This window comes from Desmodus rotundus, chromosome X, assembly GCF_022682495.2.
Source record: "Desmodus rotundus isolate HL8 chromosome X, HLdesRot8A.1, whole genome shotgun sequence".
Taxonomy (NCBI): Eukaryota; Metazoa; Chordata; class Mammalia; order Chiroptera; family Phyllostomidae; genus Desmodus; species Desmodus rotundus.
This window is the reverse complement of record NC_071400.1, coordinates 21,016,601-21,036,069: the sequence shown is the minus strand read 5'-3', so window position 1 is coordinate 21,036,069 and position 19,469 is coordinate 21,016,601. Positions and strand designations below refer to the sequence as shown.

Here is a 19,469-nt window from a genome sequence, read left to right as displayed (position 1 = left end):
TTAAGGTTGCTTTCCAGTTTCAATCCATTGTGATCTGAGCAGATGGTTGATATGATTTCAATTTTCTTGAATTTGTTGAGGCTTGCTTTGTGTCCTACCATGTGTTCTTTCTTTGAAAATGTAACATGTGCATTTGAAAAAAATGTTTATTTTCCTTTTTTGGGGGTGAAAGGTTCTGTATATATCACTTAAGTCCATTTGATCTAGAGTGCCGTGCAATGCCACAATGTCCTTGTTGATTCTTTGTTTGGAAGAATCATAAAATATGTAGCTGTTGGTAAGTCATGCTAGCCACATACTTTATCCTCATCACTCTGCCAAGAAAGCTTTGTTTCAATTTTAAGTGATAGGGTGTATAGCTCTCTCAGTTGTCCACAGATGCAAAGAAATGTCCAGCTCACTGGCATAGCTATCTTTACTGAGAAGGTAATTAAAATCCAATATATATCCACCAGATAGGTAAGATTGATATAACTGCCAAGAGTCTTGATGAATAATATTCATGGAGAATATTTTATTGCAAAGTCATTTACGAAAGAGTTGTGGCCTAGGCAAGTTAGTGCTCCAACCAGAGGCTGCTTTCCTCCTACAAGAAGGCAATTTAGATGCTCCTCCACTTACAATGTGGTTACAACCTGATAAACCATTGTAAGTTGAAAATATCATATGTCAAAATGAATTTAATATACCTAAGCTACCAAACAACATAGCTTAACCTAGCCTATCTTAAATGTTCTTAGAACACAATATCCAAAAAACCTCTGGCAACAAATTACACTGAAGACTATAGGTTTTTTTATGCTTGTGATCCTGTGGTTGACTGGGTCCTGTGGCTGGCTGCCGCCGCCCAGCATCATGAGAGAATATTGTACTGCGTATCGCTAGCCCAAGAAAAGGTAAACATTAAAAATTTGAAGCACAGCGTCTGACTCTACTGACTTTTCTGAAGTACTGACTGTATCGCTTTCTCAGTATCACGAAGTGAAAAAGTCTTAAGTTGAACCATTGTAAACTGGGATCATCTGTATTGTAAAGGCAGGGCTTTTGGTAATGGGTGGGGTAGTGAGACAGTTTCTTCCACCCCCTAGAAGGGAAAAAGATGTATGCATATTGAAGGAAAGGTAGAGACTTATTACTGATTTTCTATAATTGTAAGACATTGAACATTTTTCTTTCAGTATTTATTCTTCCAAAGTATTCAAACTGTACTACAGTGTTTGGATATTTTTAATTACGGGTACTAAATTCTACTCCTTCCCTTGATTGCTTTTGTTACCCTTCCTGCTCCCTGAAAGCGAATACTATCTCATCCTGCATTGCCTGTCCTAATACTTGAGAAAGAGTATAAGTAAGTGTTTGAATTGAAATGCTGAATTTTGTTTGTTGAGGCTCAACAATACGAGGTACACCCTAGGATTCTAAAAGCGTTTTACATTATAGTAAGACAATAGCTCCCTTTTTCAAATTCCTAATTCATTTTTTAAAACAATTAAAAATCATTGGATTTTTATGACTCTACCTATCCACTGGGCTGATGTCTTCAGAAACTTCTCTCCATTGACTCTCAGATCCCTTTGCTGAGCAAGAAACTGATGGCTATGAATATGGTTTGGTATACTTTCCTCTAAATGTTTCTCACAATTTTTATATTATACAAACTATGTTATGCACTCTCATGAAGAACAGAAAGAATAGATCATTATCTTCATTTTATAGGTTAGGAAACTGAGGTCCACCAACACTAAATCACTTGCTCTAGACCACAAGGCAGTTTATATGAGGATGAGAATTTCCTGAATTTACCAGTTACTGGCTGTGTCATTTTGTGTGCTTCACTTAGTACGTGTGTCTCAGTTTGCTCACCTGTAAAACATGGACACTGCACCTACTTATTAGCTCTTATGGAGTTGTTTGTGATAAATTGAAATATTTATCATATGACATTTACATTTCTTCAAGCTATCTGTACATCTCTTATCTCATTTAATTCTGTAAGACTGGTTTCATTATGAACTCCAATTTTCAGGTGAAGAAATAGAGACTGAGAAAGGCGGACTAGCTGAAAGTCACACAGCTATAATATGTCAGAGCTGTGATTTGGATACATGTCTGACTCCAAGCCATTGTTCTTTCCAACTACACCACATCTATTGGGAAGTATGGGAGGTAATCAATGTGAAAATGCTTTAGAAAATGTAAATGCCTTACAAATGCTATTTAAATGTTAAGGAATATGCCAATCTATAGGTAAATAAGTAAATAAGTAAGAAAGTAAATAAATAAATAAATAAAATGTTCCCAGACTGGCAAGGAGGACTCAGAAACAAAGTTGAAAAAGTTGCTCCATACATACATCGAACGTGTCTGGGCTGGGTCAGAAGAACTTGAGATACATGTGACCCCATTCCGAAAACAAATCTATCTTGGTTTTAATCTCGGATTCAGAATAGCAACCTAATCACATCAGACATATTCTAGTGTTACGCTAAAAATGTCACTTCAGCACAAGCAGAGGGGTATGTATCAACCTTAATCTAAAATCAGAGTCCTCTGTTATCTTTAAAGCTGACATCTATAAAGACAGTTGAGCAGGTTTGATTAAAGAAGCTCAGAAATTTCAATGGTCCAATGTAACACCAGGCAGCTTTCAGCCTCAACTGTCAAGATGCTCTAATAAATATAAGATAGCCCTAATAATAATAACACTGAATCCACAGGTCAGTAATTATTGTTGTACCCAAGATTAGCTAGCTTAGAGAAGTAAACTTTTAAGTATCACAGCTATTGGGTTGGCCAAAAAGTCCGTTTAGTTTTTTCTGTAAAACAAAAGATACATTTTTCATTTTCACTGATAACTTTATTGATTTGGATATTTTGAGTATGTTGGCTATCTTTCGCTATTGGTTTCTAGTGTGTAGAGGCCAGGGGTGCTGCTAAACATCTTTTAATGCATAAGACAGCCCCACAGCTAAGAATTATTTGGTCAAAATGTCAATAGTACCAAGAAACTTTGGAAATTACTTTTGACACATTTGATCAGTCACAGAACCTTCTCCATATACTACAGAAGTCTTTTTTTTGTGTTTCAGTTGCATTTTTATTTTTGTTGAAATAATAAAGCACAATATTCTGAAAATGTTGCATATTTTCTTCCAGCTTCAATATTAATATGGATGCACAAAAATTCGCCAATTTGGTAAATTTTTTTCTAATGCATGCTGATATGACAGCTGTCACAATATGATCTAACAAAATTGTTTTGAATGAAGTTAAAGACAACTAAGTACTACTAGAGCTATCTTAAGGGGAAAAAAAAAAACTAAGCAAACTTTTTGGCCAACCCGATACACTTTTACTATTAAGGTTTCCATCCAACGGAATGAGTACATTTATTACCCTTTTGGCACAGGTGGTCTGGGCACAGTGACAGGTGATAGAACATGTTTTGGTGTTTCATTAGGTCCTTGTTGTGACCATGGGAGCTTGACACCATTTAATTCTGGCTAAACTCCTAATCAATAACTTGTTAAAGACAGCATCTGTGTCCCTCAGGGGTTCCCAGAGAAAAAGTTACCCACCTCAGCTTGTTTGCACCAAACGCTGATGTTTTTACGCTGGGCTTTTGTGAAGTGGTCCCATGCCTTTTGTTTGGAGGCAGAATGGTACACAGCTACTATCTGCTCAACTACAGCATCACATCAGCAGTTGAATCAGGCCAGAGAAATCATCCAGGGATGGCAAAAGATATGAAAAATAAGAGAAGCATTAGGCTTGTTGTATCTCCCTGTATGACACTACCAGGCTATAGCTGTACTCGGAAAAAGCTATGTGCGTTGGGGTACCATGGTTTTAAAGGGGACTCAAAGGCAGAGATATCAACATGCAGAAAGAAAAATGTGAACTCCAGAAGGTTTGACATGATATGGTGACAGAAGTTTTAATAGAGGCAGTCTGTATGCATTCAGGTAGGAGAGGCAAGGGTCCTGGTGAATGTGATTTAGTGCCACTGACTCCACACAGCATGGCGGCAAGCAGCAAACTGTACCAGCTCTTTGTGACCACTTACTTCTTTCATCAACTAGCCCTCCAAAATGAGCCCAGATGCTTCACTTCCACATAATCCATCCTTATACTATCCTGAGATATGTTTAACAGAAACATTAAATCAAAACTTAAGATGGATGGAATCCATTGTAAGTGTAGCTGGATAGGCTCGTTAACTAGAGAAATGTAAGTTTTATGAAATGAAATGTATAAGTGCAGTCCTAGATAGTATTTTTCAGGGTCTCTTAAAATGTCAAAAGGGAAAATATACAAATAGTCTGGGGCTTTTATCCTAACAAGTTTAAGAGAACCGAAACAGACATGACATTTTTAGGAAAAGAAAAGGACAAGAGCCTCTGCATGGCTGCTGTTCACAGTAAGAAAATCCAGAGGTTGCTGCTTCTTTCTTTATAGCCCAGTTTGTACCCTGCAGCTAACGATTTCAGAAATTTATATCCCTGTGACACTTGATCCTCTCTTTTCCTATATTCTTTAGTCCTAAAACACGTGCTTTCTCTTCCTGGATTCTATGCCCATATATATTTTCAAAATATAAATGGAAAATTAAACAACTCCTTCTTAATTCCAATTACATATGAGTCAAGTACGGGAATTCAAATATGAAAAGAATGGGCCATAACTGTTTAAAAGCAAAATCATAAAACTGCACCCTTATTCTTAAGGTGAATACGGTTCCTTACTCAAAAGATATGAGTGCAGTATAGTGAGTAAAACATTAGTTGATAATTTTTCTGATCTGTGTCATTTAAGAGACTTTGGGTAGGTTTAGAGTGGTACTTCTTTTTGAAAAGTGGCCATTTCAGAGGCTTCCTGTCATGTCCCAGTGTCTATGACATCCAGCAAAAGAAATGTAGAAGAAAGAAAACTAAAAACAAAAGATTGAAGTAGCAAATTTGGCTTTTATTCAATCATGTTGTGAAATATGATTACACTGATTACTAACATTGAGTACCTAAGAAGCATATTATGTGATAATAATAATGCAAATCTTACAAATGCTGATGCTACATTCTTTTAAAAATTTTAAAAAGGATTTTATTTATTTATTTTTAGAGGAGGGGAAGGAGAAAGAGGGAGAAAAATATCAATGTGTGGTTGCCTCTCATGCGCCCCCTACTAGGGACCTGGCTCACAACCCTGGCATGTGCTCTGACTAGGAATCAAACTGGCAACCTTTTGGTTCATAGCCTATGCTCAATCCACTGAGCTACGCCAGCCAGGGCTGATGCTACATTCTAACTTCAGCAATAAAATATGAAACTTTCACTGAAGCCTGAGGCTGCTTATAACTTGAGAATGAGCCAAAGTAGAAGCACAGGACTGTGGCTTAAGTGTCACTGTTTGTTTCTAAGCTGAAGTAGATATACCAGAGAAAAAGAACATAGGAGGTCCCCACATGTATCCTGTGAAATTTGAGCTCAGGCATTTGGCAATTTAAGGAGAGCATAAGGCAATGAAGGAACCTTGCCCCTTGACACAGAATGGCTACGTAGGATTGGCTCCTGCACATAAAAAGTGGTGACTAAGTGAAGTGCCCTTTCATCTTTTCAGCAGAACTCTGATTTCTACTCACATTGAATGAGAATTCCAGAAAGGGCCTGCTTGAATTTCTCCTTTGCTTCTTCCATGTCTTTCTCGTGGGCAGCTTTCTCATTCACCAGGCGGCGGACATGGCTGTTGGCTGACTGGATCATGGAGTAGAAGTTGTTGGCGCTCCGACGGTTCACCTCTCCTCGCTCAATCCAAGTGAGCAAGGTCTGCACAGCTTCTGAGAATTTGGAATCATCTTAAAAAAAAAAAAAGAATTTATTTTTAGAATCATCAAATGTTACCAAATCCCGATCTATTTTCCCAGCATACTGGCAAGGAGGCCACCATGACTTTTTGGCAGTGGGTGTTAATTGAATTACTAAGGACGAGGAGTTGTGTTTGAACATACGTGTGCATTCAGGCAGACAGACTGAAAAAATGAAAGACTTATAAAGTAGACTAGTTGTAGTTGATGAAGAATTTTCATAAAGACAATTGTTTATTCTTTCCTTTAAAAAAGTTTTCTTCATAGATAGTTTTCACACATTATAAGTTTCTTAACCTCTCTGTGTAACAGATGAATTAGCAGTGAGAAACTTCAGAAGTCTACAATGCTATTTTTTAATAAGGAAAAGTAATCTTGAGTCTAACTTGAATTTGATAGTAACTTTTTCCTTGATCTGGAATTATAGTGTTGGAAGGAGCCTTAAGGAGGAGTTAAATGGGTAATTCTTTAGGTATAAACACTATACCTAAAGGTCAAACACATCTTTGACCTTTTATAAAATCACTCCTGCATTCAGTCCACAGCCCCAGGCCTTCCACTCAGTCCAATCACAATCTATTTTGATGTAACTCATTGTATTTCTATATTTCTTCACATTCTGTTTCACTTGCCTGAGAAAACCTCCAGGTGGATTTATGCAGTTAGTTAGGAGTTATTCTCTAATGTTAAAATAGCAGCAGAGCTCTTCCACAGCTTTTGCTACAGCTTCTTGACATAGCCACTTATATATTCTGCTATGAAAAACTCGGGGGCGGGGAGAGTCTATTAGCAACCCATTGAAAACATGTTCTAGGGCTTGACATCTCTCGCCAGCCAGAAACCCTTATGTCCAGTGAAAATATTTCTCGATGCAATTTGAATCTCTTGCCTCTTGCCCTTTTTTCAGTGTAGACATATAATGAGAGGCAAGTCTTCCTTTTACAGCAGTTTTTCATTTCCTAATTGTATATAGTCCACATTTTGCTTGCTTTATGCTTGAGGTCCACATTACCCACAAATTCATTAAAAAGTTTTTTTAATTAACCTGTTTGGTGTTATATGAACAGTTCAGTCTTGGACTGGTATCTTCCCAATGCTTTCAGCCTTTTCAGTTTTTCAAAATGTACCATTATTTCTGTGCCCTATTCTAGACTCTCTATTTTCTGCTTTTTTCTTATAAGAAGACAAAATCAATCCAAACAAAAGATTTCTTAAATGTGTAAATCCCTTAAGCCAGTGATTTTCAAACTTTTTTTAATCTCATGGCACACATAAACTAATTCTGCGGAATTAGTGGAATTTACTAAAATTCTGTGGAACACCAAAAAAAATTTTTTTTGCTGATTTGACAAAAAATAGTTATAATTTTGATTTATACACACTTGATGGCTATTGTTTTGTTAACTGTTGTCATTTTTTTGTTTGACAATCTAAGGGAAAAGAGGTCAGTGCCCCTGACTAAATAGTCAGGTATTACATGCTTTAAAAATTGAACAACAATAAAAATTTAAAAAAATTCTTGCAGTACACCAGTGTGTCTCTTGCAGCACGCTGGCTGAGTATCGCTGCATTAGGTAATATGGTGCAGACACGTCTGGTGAATGAGATCGATGGAAAGTACAATTAGCAGCATCTTGCTGAGCCTAAAACACAAAAAGCAGGAGAAATGAAATTCATACCATTAGAGCTGGGTTGGTGCCATCAATAAAATTAATGGAACACTAGCATTCATCTATAAAATCAACCATACTCAAAGAATGAAAAAGACTGAATCTGAGCTACTAATACAGGAGACTAGGCAGAGCAATTAATGTTAAATTAGCAAAATGGTTCTGAGGGTAAAGCGAGAGAAAAAAGAACCAAAACTAAAGGGGAAGCAGTGTCATTTACCAATTTCTAGTAGTCTCCATGGACACTGTGTAAAATAATTTGATCATTTAAAGCAATTAAACAAGTCCTCTTCTGGTTGGGGGTAGCTAGGTCTTTGAGTAATCTAAGAAGAATGTACACTGACTACTCTTGGGGCTCCTTTTTTTCCCTCATCTGTAGATGGAGATTTTTACCAGAGTTTTCCAGGGTCACATCAAGTTCTATCATTCTAATTTATTCAGATTTAGAATTCAAAAATCAACTTGTTATCCATGACAAAAGGGATTACATGTCCCAACTCATTGATTACAGCTAAAATTCTTCGATGTGGAAAGTGGGGAAAACTTGGTTCTTTCTAGAAATGTGATGTGTTGAGAGAAAAGGGCCATCCCTTGAGACAGTGAACGAATAGAAACATAGGTGCAGGGACAGATTTTGCAGTTGTTTTAGGCACAGCTCTATCTGTGAGGCTCCAACACAAGAAGTGTTTACAATCTATTAGTGGATAATTCAAAGGATAACTACCAAAACTACAAATATATTCATTAAATTTCCCCAAAGGAAAGAGTTCTTTTAATCACAAAGCTTGAATGCTTTCAATACCTTTTAGTTTTTCAGCAACAATGCTGCATTCATGATCTGAATAGTGAACCACTGGGGGTGGGGATGGTGGGCGCAATCTTTCTTCTTCCATCCTTCTACGGTGGCGTTCCTCTCTTGCTAGCATACGCTGTTTGCATTCCCACTCGTAGAGGTCATCTCGAGCCTGTGCAAAATCAACGTGGAGCCGGCCTGTGTCCTTCTTGTCAGTGCTAGACCCCAGGCGAATGCGGTAACCTAAGCATACAAGAGGGAGACACAGGACTATAAGAGCAGAGCAGTAAGTGAGCAGCTATAAATACCTTTCCAAGTGTAGTGCTTCAGATGCAGTTGCAGCAGTTTCAAGTGACATATAACTCCAAATTTCTCCCCCACTGTTAGCAAGGTGAACTATAGAAAGACTTGGATTATACTCTCATCTCCGATAACAGTTTACTATTCTATTGGTTGACTCAGTCTCCCCTGTAGGTGCTCGTTTTATCCATCTGCAATCTTACCTCTGGCAGAGGGAGGCTCTGCGGGTAATGGTATCAAGAACAAGTCGTATAATGCCAAAAGCACAAATAACAACAAAAAATCAACAAAAGGGACTACATCAAACTCAGAAGGAACAATAAAAAAAGAAAAGACAATTTACAGAATGGGAGAAGATTTTTTGAAACCTTATATCTGATAAAGGTGTTAATATCAAAAATATATAAAGAACTCAACTCAATTACAAGAAAAAATCCAATTAAAATGGGAAGAACTAAATAGACACTTCTCCAAAGAGGACATCAAAATGGCTAATAGACACATGAAAAGATGCTCAACATCCCTAATTATCAGGGAAATGCAAATCAAAACCTCAATGAGATGTCACCACACACTTGTCAAAATGGCTATAATTAACAAGACAAATGACAAAAGGTGCTAGCAAGGATGTGGAGAAAAGGGAACTCTTGTACATTGTTGGTAGGAAAGTGAATTTGTCCAACTACTATGGAAAACAATGTGGAGGTTCCTCAAAAAATAATAAATCAACAAACAACAAGTGCTGGTGAGGACGTGGGGAAAAGGGAACTCTATGGAGAATATGCACTGGTGCAGCCACTGTGGAAAACAGTATGGAATTTCCTCAGAAAACTAAAAATGGAACTGCCTTTTGACCTAGCAATTCCACTGCTGGGATTACACCCTAAGAATCCCAAAACACCAGTCCAAAACAACCTATGCACCCCAGTGTTCATAGCAGCATTATTTACAATAGCAAAGTGCTGGAAACAGCCTAAGTGCCCATCAGTGAATGAGTGGATCACTGTGGTTCATCTACACAATGGAATACTATGCAGCAGAAAGAAAGAAGGAGCTCCTATCTTTTTCGACAGCATGGATGGAACTAGAGACTATTATGCTAAGTGAAATAAGCCAGTTGGTGAAAGATAAATACCATACGATCTCACTTATAAGAGGAATCTAATGAACAAAATAAACTAGTGAGCAAAGCAGAACCACAAACATGAAAACAGGGAACAGAGTGACAGCTGCCACAGGGGAGGGTATGAGGGGCATAATGGTGGAAAGAAGGGGAAGGGACTAGTCAAAGAACATGTATGAGTGGCCCATGGACATGGACAACAGTGTGGGAATGGACTGTGGGAGCAAGGAGTGCAGCAGGATGGAGGAGGGCAAAGGCGGAAAAATTGGGACAACTGTAACAGAACAAAAAAGAATATAAAAATTAAAAAGTAGGGAAACAAAAATAAAATAAATCTACCATAATATCCAGCAATTCCACTTCTGGGTATGGACCCAAAAAAAATAAAAACATGATTTCTTGAGAGATATGCACTCCCATGTTTATCACAGCGTTATTCATGATAGTCAAGATATAGAAACAACCCAAATGTCCATCAGTGGGTGAGTGGATAAAAAGGATGTGCTGCTTTGACACAATGGGACAATTTCTAGCCATGAGAAGGCTATATATTCCCATTTGCTACAACATGGATGGACCTATGGTAAGTGAGATAAATCAAACAGGGAATGATAAGTACTGTAATGATATCATTTCTATGTGGAATCTAAAAAAGTTATATCTGTAAAAGAAAAGAGAGTAAAATAATGGTTACCAGGGGGTGGGAGTAGCGTGGATAAGAGTAATGGTGTTTCATGGAACAAACTTGTAAAACGTAGTAAGTAAGCCATAGAGATCTAAAGCACAGTATAAGATAGATAATAAAGTATACTATAATTATGCAATGTGATAAATATTGCTACATCAGCAATCACATTACAATATATAAATGTACCAAAGTAACACATTATACACCTTAAAGTTACACAATGTTACATGTCAAATTTATTCAATTAAAAAAATAATGAGTCTTATATAGCATCACGGGCTGGAAGAATGAAAAAAAGGTGGCCTCAAACTGTGGTGTCTTTGAATAACTTCAAGTGTGTCAGTCACACCACCACACAGAATCTTAATAAAATTTATTCATTTATTTATTTATTTTTCTTATGGCTTTTTAAAGATTTATTTATTTATTTTTAGAGAGGGGAAGGGAGGGAGAAAGAGAGGGAGAGAAACATCAATGTGTGGTTGCCTCTCACATGCCCCTTGCTGGGGACCTGGCCCGCACCCCAGGCATGTGCCCTGACTGGGAATTGAACAGGTGACCTTTTAGTTTGAAGGCCAGCACTCATTCCACTGAGCCACACCAGCCAGGGTAAAATTCATTCATTTTTTAAGAACAAAATAAAATTTTTATTGTGGTAAGAGCACTTAATATGAGATCTACTCTCTTAACAAAATTTTAAGTGTATCAGCTTGGCAATTTCAATCCTGAAAATTGTTTCCTAGATGTATTTGGCAACCCTGAACCAACTTTTTAGGGACTGGAAAATAGATATGATAAAGTGGTATATGACCTAGGTGACATATATTTTGGGATTCTTAAAAAAGTGGTAGCATGCTTGTAATATACTGGTATAGTGCTAGCATTCAGAAAACCAGGATTGAAGTCCACACCTCTACTTTGTGCCAGCTGTACTACCCAAGTTAAATCAATTAACAAATAATGGAAAAAATTAGTTTTTACTAACTTTTAAAGTTTCAGAAGCTGAGCTTGCTGCTTCCAGACATGTTTGTTTCATTCCATTCTCAACACAAGCTTGCAGAGTAACTCCTGCCTTAAACAACTAAAAATATGGGCAAAATATACGAAACAATGGTTTTCAAGACATTAGACATCGGGCAATGAAGACAGAGATCACTGACAGACAGGAACCAAATGAAATGATCCCTATGATTTCCGCAGCTTGTTGCCTGGAGAGTTTCCAGGCCTCTGCACAGGTAGCAGAGATGTGGACCTCAGGTAAAGCATAGTGATCTCCATGAGGTGAGGAGATTGAACTGGGAATCCAGGGAGACTACGGCAGACAGAGTTTGTACGGAAACAATGGAAAGAAAAAAGCTACACAGAGAAAAAAATGTAAAGATCTGAAGAAAGTCCTCCACTATTATTTAGCTGAGTATTGATGTCTATATGTGTGTGTGTGAAAACTACCTAAGCATTAGCAGTAGCAGTCCCTGAATTTCACACAGGGCTGCAAATGGTTCCCTTTCACATAAGCCAGAGGAGAAAAACTAATAACTCACATAGTACAGGGTAATCAGAAGGGTTTTGTCTTAGTTAGTGAAGAAAAATTAGCCCTAGACTAAATCCTGCTCTGGTTATGCTGGACAAGGCTTAAAAAAACAAGACCTAAAAAGATAAAACATTTTCCAAGTTCTAGGATGCTTATCTGTATCCTAGAACAAAGCTTGAGAATATTTATAGGAATGAAAACATATCTGGTACCCAATAAGGTAAAAATTCACATTGTCTGGTATCCAATAAAAAAAATTGCCCAACTGCAAAAAAGCAGAGAATCATAATAGAGATAAAAATATCAATTAATCAAAACAGGACCAGACATGATATAGATGATACCATAACAGAGGACATAAAAAATGACTATTATAATTGGGTTTCATATGCTTATAATCTAGAGAAAATATTGAACATATTAAGTAGAAACATAAAAGTCATAAAAAAGAACCAAGATCAAACTGCTAGAATTTAAACAACAATGTCTAAATTAAAAAATATTAGTGGATAAGATCAATGGTAAATTAGACATTGCAGAAGAAAAGATTAATGAACTTGAAGACATAGCAAATAAACTATTCAAAATGAAATATATAGAGAAAAAAGGTTAAACAAAAAATAAACAGAGTGCCAGGGAGCTGTGGGACAACTTCAAGGGGTATAATATATGCTTAATTGGAATCCCAGCTGAAGAGAGGAAAGGGAATAGAAAAAATATTTAAAGAAATAAGGGCAGAAAGCTTTCCAAATTTTATGAAAATTCAAAGATCTAACAATTTCAATGAATTCCAAGCATCAGAAACATGGAAGAAATTACACCAAAGTACATGATAATTAAATTGCTCAACACCAGCAATAAAAAGGATATCTTAAACCTGCCATAGATAAAAGATACATTATATATAGAAAAACAAAAAGATAAGGATAACATCCTATTTCTTGACAGTAAAAACATAAGTAAGAAGATACTGGAGTAATGAACTATAGAAATGATCCCTGAAAGCAGAGTCTATACCAATGACATATTTAATAGATATGGAATATTTCAAAAATGTATATGAATCCATATAGGACACTAAATAGCCTCAGCAATTTTGAGAAAGAAGAACAAAGTAGGAGGGATTACAATATCTGATATCAAACTATACTACAAGGCCACTGTATTCAAAACAGTCTGGTACTGGCATAAGAAGAGACAAATAGACCAATGGAACAGAATAGAGAACCCAGAAATAAACCCATGTCTCAATGGTCAGTTAATATCTGACAAAGGAAGCCGGAACAAGGAGTAAAAATAGCGTCTTCAATAAATGGTGTTGGCAGATCTAGACAAGTACATGCAAAAAAAAAAAAATGAAACTAAACCACCAACTCACACCATACACTAAAATAAACTCAAGATGAATAAAAGACTTAAATATAGGTCATGATACCATAAAAGTCCTAGAGGAAAAGATAGGCAGGAAAATTTCAGACATTCCATGCAGCAGTATTTTCACCAATATGTCCCCTATGACAAAGGATAGAAAGGAAAAAATAAACAAATGGGATTGCATCAAACAAAAAGGCTTCTGCACGGCTAAAGAAAACATCAGCAAAATGGAAAGGGAACCAACTGTATGGGAAAACATATTAGCCAAGGATACCTTGCACAAGGGTTTGATCTCCAAAATATATAAAGAACTCACATGATTCCAAATTAGGAAGACAAGCAATCCAATTACAAAATGGCAAAGGAACTGAACAGACACTTCTCCAAGGAGGAAATACAGAGGGCCCAGAGACATATGAAAGGATGCTCAACATCACTAGTTATTAGAGAGATGCAAATTAAAAACACAGTGAGATACTACTTCACACTGGTGACAATGGCCATCATTAATAAACAAACAAGTGCTGGAGAGGTTGTGGAGAAAAGGGAACCCTAGTGCCCTGTTGGTGGGAATGCAGCCTGGTGCAGCCACTGTGGAAAACAATATGGAATTTCTTCAGAAAACTAAAAACTGGAATTGCCTTTTGACCTGGCAATTCTACTGCTGGGATTATACCCTAAGAATCCTGAAACAACAATTCGAAAGAACCTATGTACCCCAATGTTCATAGCAGTGTTATTTATAATAGCCAAGTGCTGGAAACAGCCTAAATGCCCATCAGCAAATGAGTGGATCAAAAAACTGTGGTACATTTACACAATGGAATACTACGCAGCAGAAAGAAAGAAGGAGCTCCTACTCTTTGCGGCAGCATGGATGGATCTGGAGAGCATTACGCTAAGTGAAATAAACCACACAGTGAAAGACAAATACCATGTGATCTCACCTAGAAGTGGATCCAAATTAACAAAACAAACAAATGAGCAAAATAGAACCAGAGACTTGGAAATAAAGTACCAACTCATAGTGACCAGAGGGGAGGGGGCATGGGGGTCACGGATAATGGGGAAAGGAGGGGAAGGATCAAGCAAAGGAACACAAACAGTGGACTAATGGGCACAGACAATGGGGGGGATTGAATTTGAGAGTGGGGGGGATGGGGTAGGGGTAAACAACCGGGAAAAATGCAGGACAATTCTAACTGAAAAACAATAAATAAAAAAAGATAATGGAGCAACATCTGAAGGAGGGGGGACCTGTCAACCTAGAATCCTATATCCAGAGAAGATATCTTTCAATAAGAAAGGTAGAATAAGTTCTTTTTTGAGATATCAAGAAGGATATTGTGTCACTTAACAATACCCTAGAGGAAATGGACTTAACTGATATATAGAGAGCTTTTCACCCCAAAGAAGCAAAATACACATTCTTTTCAAGTATACATGGAATTTTTTCAAAGATAGACCACATGATAGGACACAAAGCAAGCCTCGACAAGTTCAAGAAAATTGAAATCATATCAAGCATGTTCTCTGACCACTAGGGAATGAAACTAGAAACCAATCCCAAAGGAAAAAACCCAAAAAACTCAAAATCATGAAGACTGAACAGCATGCTATTAAACAATGAATGAGTCAAGAATGAGATTAGGGAAGAAATCAAAAACTTTCTGGAGACAAATGAAAATGAACACACAGCAACCCAAAACCTATGGGACACAGCAAAGGCAGTCCTGAGAGGGAAGTTCATAGCAATACCTTAAAAAGATAGAAACATTTCAAACAAACAACCTAACCCTACGCCTACAAGAACTCGAGGAACAACAATAATGACAGCTCAGAGCAAGCAGAAGGAAGGAAATAACCAAGATCCGAGCAGACTTAAATGACATAGAGACTAAAAGCACAATTCTAAGGATCAATGAATCCAGGAGCTGGTTCTTTGAAAAGATAAACAAAATCGACAAGCCTTTAAGTAGGCTCATCAAGAAAAAAAGAGAGAGGATCCAAATAAACACAATTAGAAATGAAAGAGGAGAGATTACAACTGATACCACAGAAATACAAAGGATTGTAAGAAATTACTATGAAGAACTGTATGCTAAGAAATTGGAAAACCTAGGTGAAATGGACACATTTCTAGAAAAATATAATCTTCCAAAACTGAATGAAGAAGCAGAAAACCTGAACAGACCAATAACAGCAGATGAAATTGAAGCAGTCATCAAAAACCTCCCATCACACAAAAGCCCTGGACCAGATGGGTTCACAGGAGAATTCTACAAAGCATTTAAGGAAGAGCTAACCCCTATCCTTCACAAAATATTCGAAAAAATCCAAACTGATGGAAGACTCCCAAACTCTTTTTATGAAGCCAGCATCATCCTAATCCCAAAACCAGATAGAGACACAACGAAGAAAGAAAACTTCAGGCCAATATCTCTGATGAACATAGACACTAAAATTCTCAACAAAATAACAAAATATTGGCAAACCACATCCAGCAATATATTAAAAAGATCATCCACCATGACCAAGTGGGATTCATCCCAGGGATGCAAGGATGGTACAATATTCGCAAATCAATAAACATAATACATCACATCAGCAACAGCAAAGACAAAAATCACATGATCATATCAATAGATGCGGAAAAAGCATTTGATAAGATACAGCACCCATTTCTGATAAAAACACTCAGCAAAATGGGAATAAAGGGAACATTCCTCAACATAATAAAGGCCATATATGAGAGACCTACAGCCAACATCATACTCAATGGACAAAAACTTAGAGCTTTCCCACTAAGATCAGGAACAAGACAAGGATGCCCTCTCTCACCACTCCTATTCAACATAGTATTGGAAGTCCTAGCCACAGCAATCATACAAGAAAAAGAAATAAAAGGCATCCAAATTGGAAAGGAGGAAATGAAACTGTCACTGTTTGCAGATGACATGATAGTGTACATGGAAAATCCTATAGACTCCACCAAAAAACTACTTGACCTAATAAATGAATTTGGCAAAACAGCTGGATACAAAGTCAATACTCAGAAATCAAAGGCAATCCTGTACAACAACAACGAATCTGCAGAAACAGAAATCAGGAAAAAATCCCATTTGATATAGCAACAAGAAAAATAAAGTACCTAGGAATCAACCTAACCAAGGAGGTAAAAGATCTGTACTCAGAAAACTACACATTGCTGAAGAACGAAATTAAGGAAGACACAAACAAATGGAAGCATGTACCATGCTCATGGATTGGAAGAATTAACATCATCAAAATGGTCATACTACCCAAAGCAATTTATAGATTCAATGCAATCCCTACTAGAGTACCCATGACATATTTCACAGATATAGAACAAACATTTCAGAAATTTACATGGAACCATAAACGACCCCAAATAGCTGCAGCAATTTTGAGAAAGAAGAACAAAGCAGGAGGGATCACAATACCTGATATCAAACTGTATTACAAGGCCACGGTAATCAAAACAGCCTGGTACTGGCATAAAAACAGGCACATAGACCAATGGAACAGAACAGAGAGCCCAGAAATAAACTCAAGCCTCTACGGTCAATTAATATTTGACAAAGGAGGCAGGAGCATAAAATGGAGCAAAAACAGTCTCTTCAACAGATGGTGCTGGGAGATCTGGACAGCTACGTGCAAAAAAATGAAACTCTATCACCAACTTACGCCATACACGAAAATAAACTCAAGATGGACAAAAGACTTAAATATAAGTCATAACACCATGAAAGTCCTAGAGGAAAACATTGGCAGGAAAATCTCAGACATTCCACGCAGCAACATCCTCACAGACATGTCCCCTAAAGCAAGGGACATAAAGGAAAGAATAAACAAATGGGACCTCATCAAAATAAAAAGCTTCTGCATGGCTAAAGAAAACAGCACTAAAATACAAAGAGAACCAACAGTATGGGAAAACATATTTGCTAATGATACCTCAGACAAGGGCCTGATCTCCAAAATATATAAAGAACTCACATAACTCCACTCCAGGAAGACAAACAACCCAATAAAAAAATGGGCAAAGGACGTGAACAGACACTTTGCCAAAGAAGACATACAGAGGGCCCAGAGTCATATGAAAAGATGCTCAGCATCACTAGCCATCAGAGATGCAAATTGAAACCACAATGAAGTACCATCTCACACCAGTCAGAGTGGCCAACATAAACAAATCCACAAACAAATGTTGGAGAGGATGCAGAGAAAAGGGAACCCTAGTGCACTGTTGGTGGGAATGCAGACTGGTGAGGCCACTGTGGAAAACAGGATGGAATTTCCTGAGAAAACTAAAAATGGAACTGCCCTTTGATCCAGCAATTCCGCTGCTGGGATTATACCCTAAGAACCCTGAAACACCAATCCAAAAGAACCTGTGCACCCCAATGTTCATAGCAGCACAATTTACAATAGCCAAGTACTGGAAGCAACCTAAGTGCCCATCAGCAAACGGGTGGATCCCAAAACTATGGTATAGTTACACAATGGAATTCTACGCAGCAGAGAGAAAGAAGGAGCTTATACCCTTTGCAACAGCATGGATGAAACTGGAGAGCATTATGCTAAGTGAAATAAGCGATATGGTGAGGGACAAATACCATATGATCTCACCTTTAACTGGAACATAAGAAATAGAAGAAAAAAGGAAACAAAATATAACCAGAGACATTGATGTTAAGAACAATCTAACAATGGGCAGGGTGGCGTGGGGAGGGGACAGTGAGGAGAGGGCATTACAGGAACTACTATAACTACTATATAGGACACATGGACCAAATCAAGGGGGAGGGTGGAGGTGGGGGTGGGAGGGGGTTTCAGCCGGGGTAGGGTGGAGGGATGGAGAGAAAAGGCACACAACTGTAACTGAATAACAATAAAAAATTAAAATTAAAAAAAAAGTTCTTTTTGAGAAAATGGTGAAAAAATTCACCAGGAGCAGACTTGCATTGTTAAAAAAAAAAAAAAAAAGTTTAGATGAACTAACAAGCAAAATAGTGATGACTCATAGATAGAGAGCAGGCTGACAGCTGTCTGGAAGCGGGGGTTGAGGGGAGTTGAGGTGACAGAGAGATTGAGCAAAAAGGAAAAAAGAGAAAAGCTCATGGACAGGGTCAATAGTGTGGTGATTCCTGGGGGGAAGTGGTGTGGGAGGAGGCGTAGGAGGGTAAAGGGGGAATAAATGGAGATGGATGGAGTGTTGACTTGGGGTCATGAACACACGATACAGTGTACAGATGATGTGCTGCAGAACTGAACACCTGAAACCTGTTTAATTTTGCTAACCTGTGCCACCCTAAGAAATTCAGCACAAAGGGAAAAATAAATAATCAATCAATAAAGGTTAAAGGAATTCAAGCACAGGGAAAATGGTACCACATGGAAATACGGATTTATACAAAGGAAGAAAGAGCATATATAATATATAACTGCATTTATATGAAGGTCTAGAAAATGTACACTAATCAGACAGAAAAAGAATCAGTGGCTGCCTGGGGAGGGCAATTAAGAGGGGTAGGAGGACAATATTACAAAAGGTGCACACAGAAAGCTTTTGGATGAGGTGGACATATTCATTATTTTGATTCTAGTGATGGTTTCACAGCTATGTATATGTGTCAATAATTAAAATTATATTATTGAAATATATGAAGTTCATATTATGTCAATTATTATACCTCAATAAGGCTGTTATAAAGAATAATGTCTAGTAACACTGAAACTGCCACACATTCATTTTAGAAAGAGGAAGAATACGTACATTTCATAAGCAAACTTTGCTAAGGCCCTTTTCAGTTTACAATGCACTTTCATACCCATTCATCTTATTTGATAACTGGAACCGTCAGAAAAACAGAGCTATTAAATATTGCTTATTCTGCCAGGATCACACAAAGGATCAAACGAGACGACGATAGGAAAGCTGTTATGTAAACACGAACAATACTGTGACACTATGAGGATAGTGTCCTGTGCGCAGTGCCAGCTTCCAAAGCCCTTCAAACTGCAATAGAAAAACAATGATTATTTCTACATTTCTAGCTCCTTTTCAAAGTGATTTTTGTTTTAACCTTTGTTTTTTTCAATACGG

At 37.4% G+C, this 19,469-nt stretch overlaps 1 protein-coding gene across 7 annotated transcripts in view; it reads right to left on the bottom strand.

Annotated features, from left to right (window-relative positions):
- Positions 1–19,469, bottom strand: part of ENOX2 (ecto-NOX disulfide-thiol exchanger 2) — a 320,597-nt gene that overhangs the window by 44,645 nt on the left and 256,483 nt on the right. For all 7 annotated transcript variants that reach the window (XM_045200672.2, XM_045200671.2, XM_053917044.1 and 4 more), the window contains 3 exons: positions 8,333–8,566; positions 5,639–5,851; positions 3,579–3,685 (listed from right to left, as the gene is read on the bottom strand). In XM_045200672.2, coding sequence (XP_045056607.1) covers positions 3,579–3,685; positions 5,639–5,851; positions 8,333–8,566 — 554 coding nt within the window. The remainder of the gene's footprint in view (positions 1–3,578; positions 3,686–5,638; positions 5,852–8,332; positions 8,567–19,469) is intronic.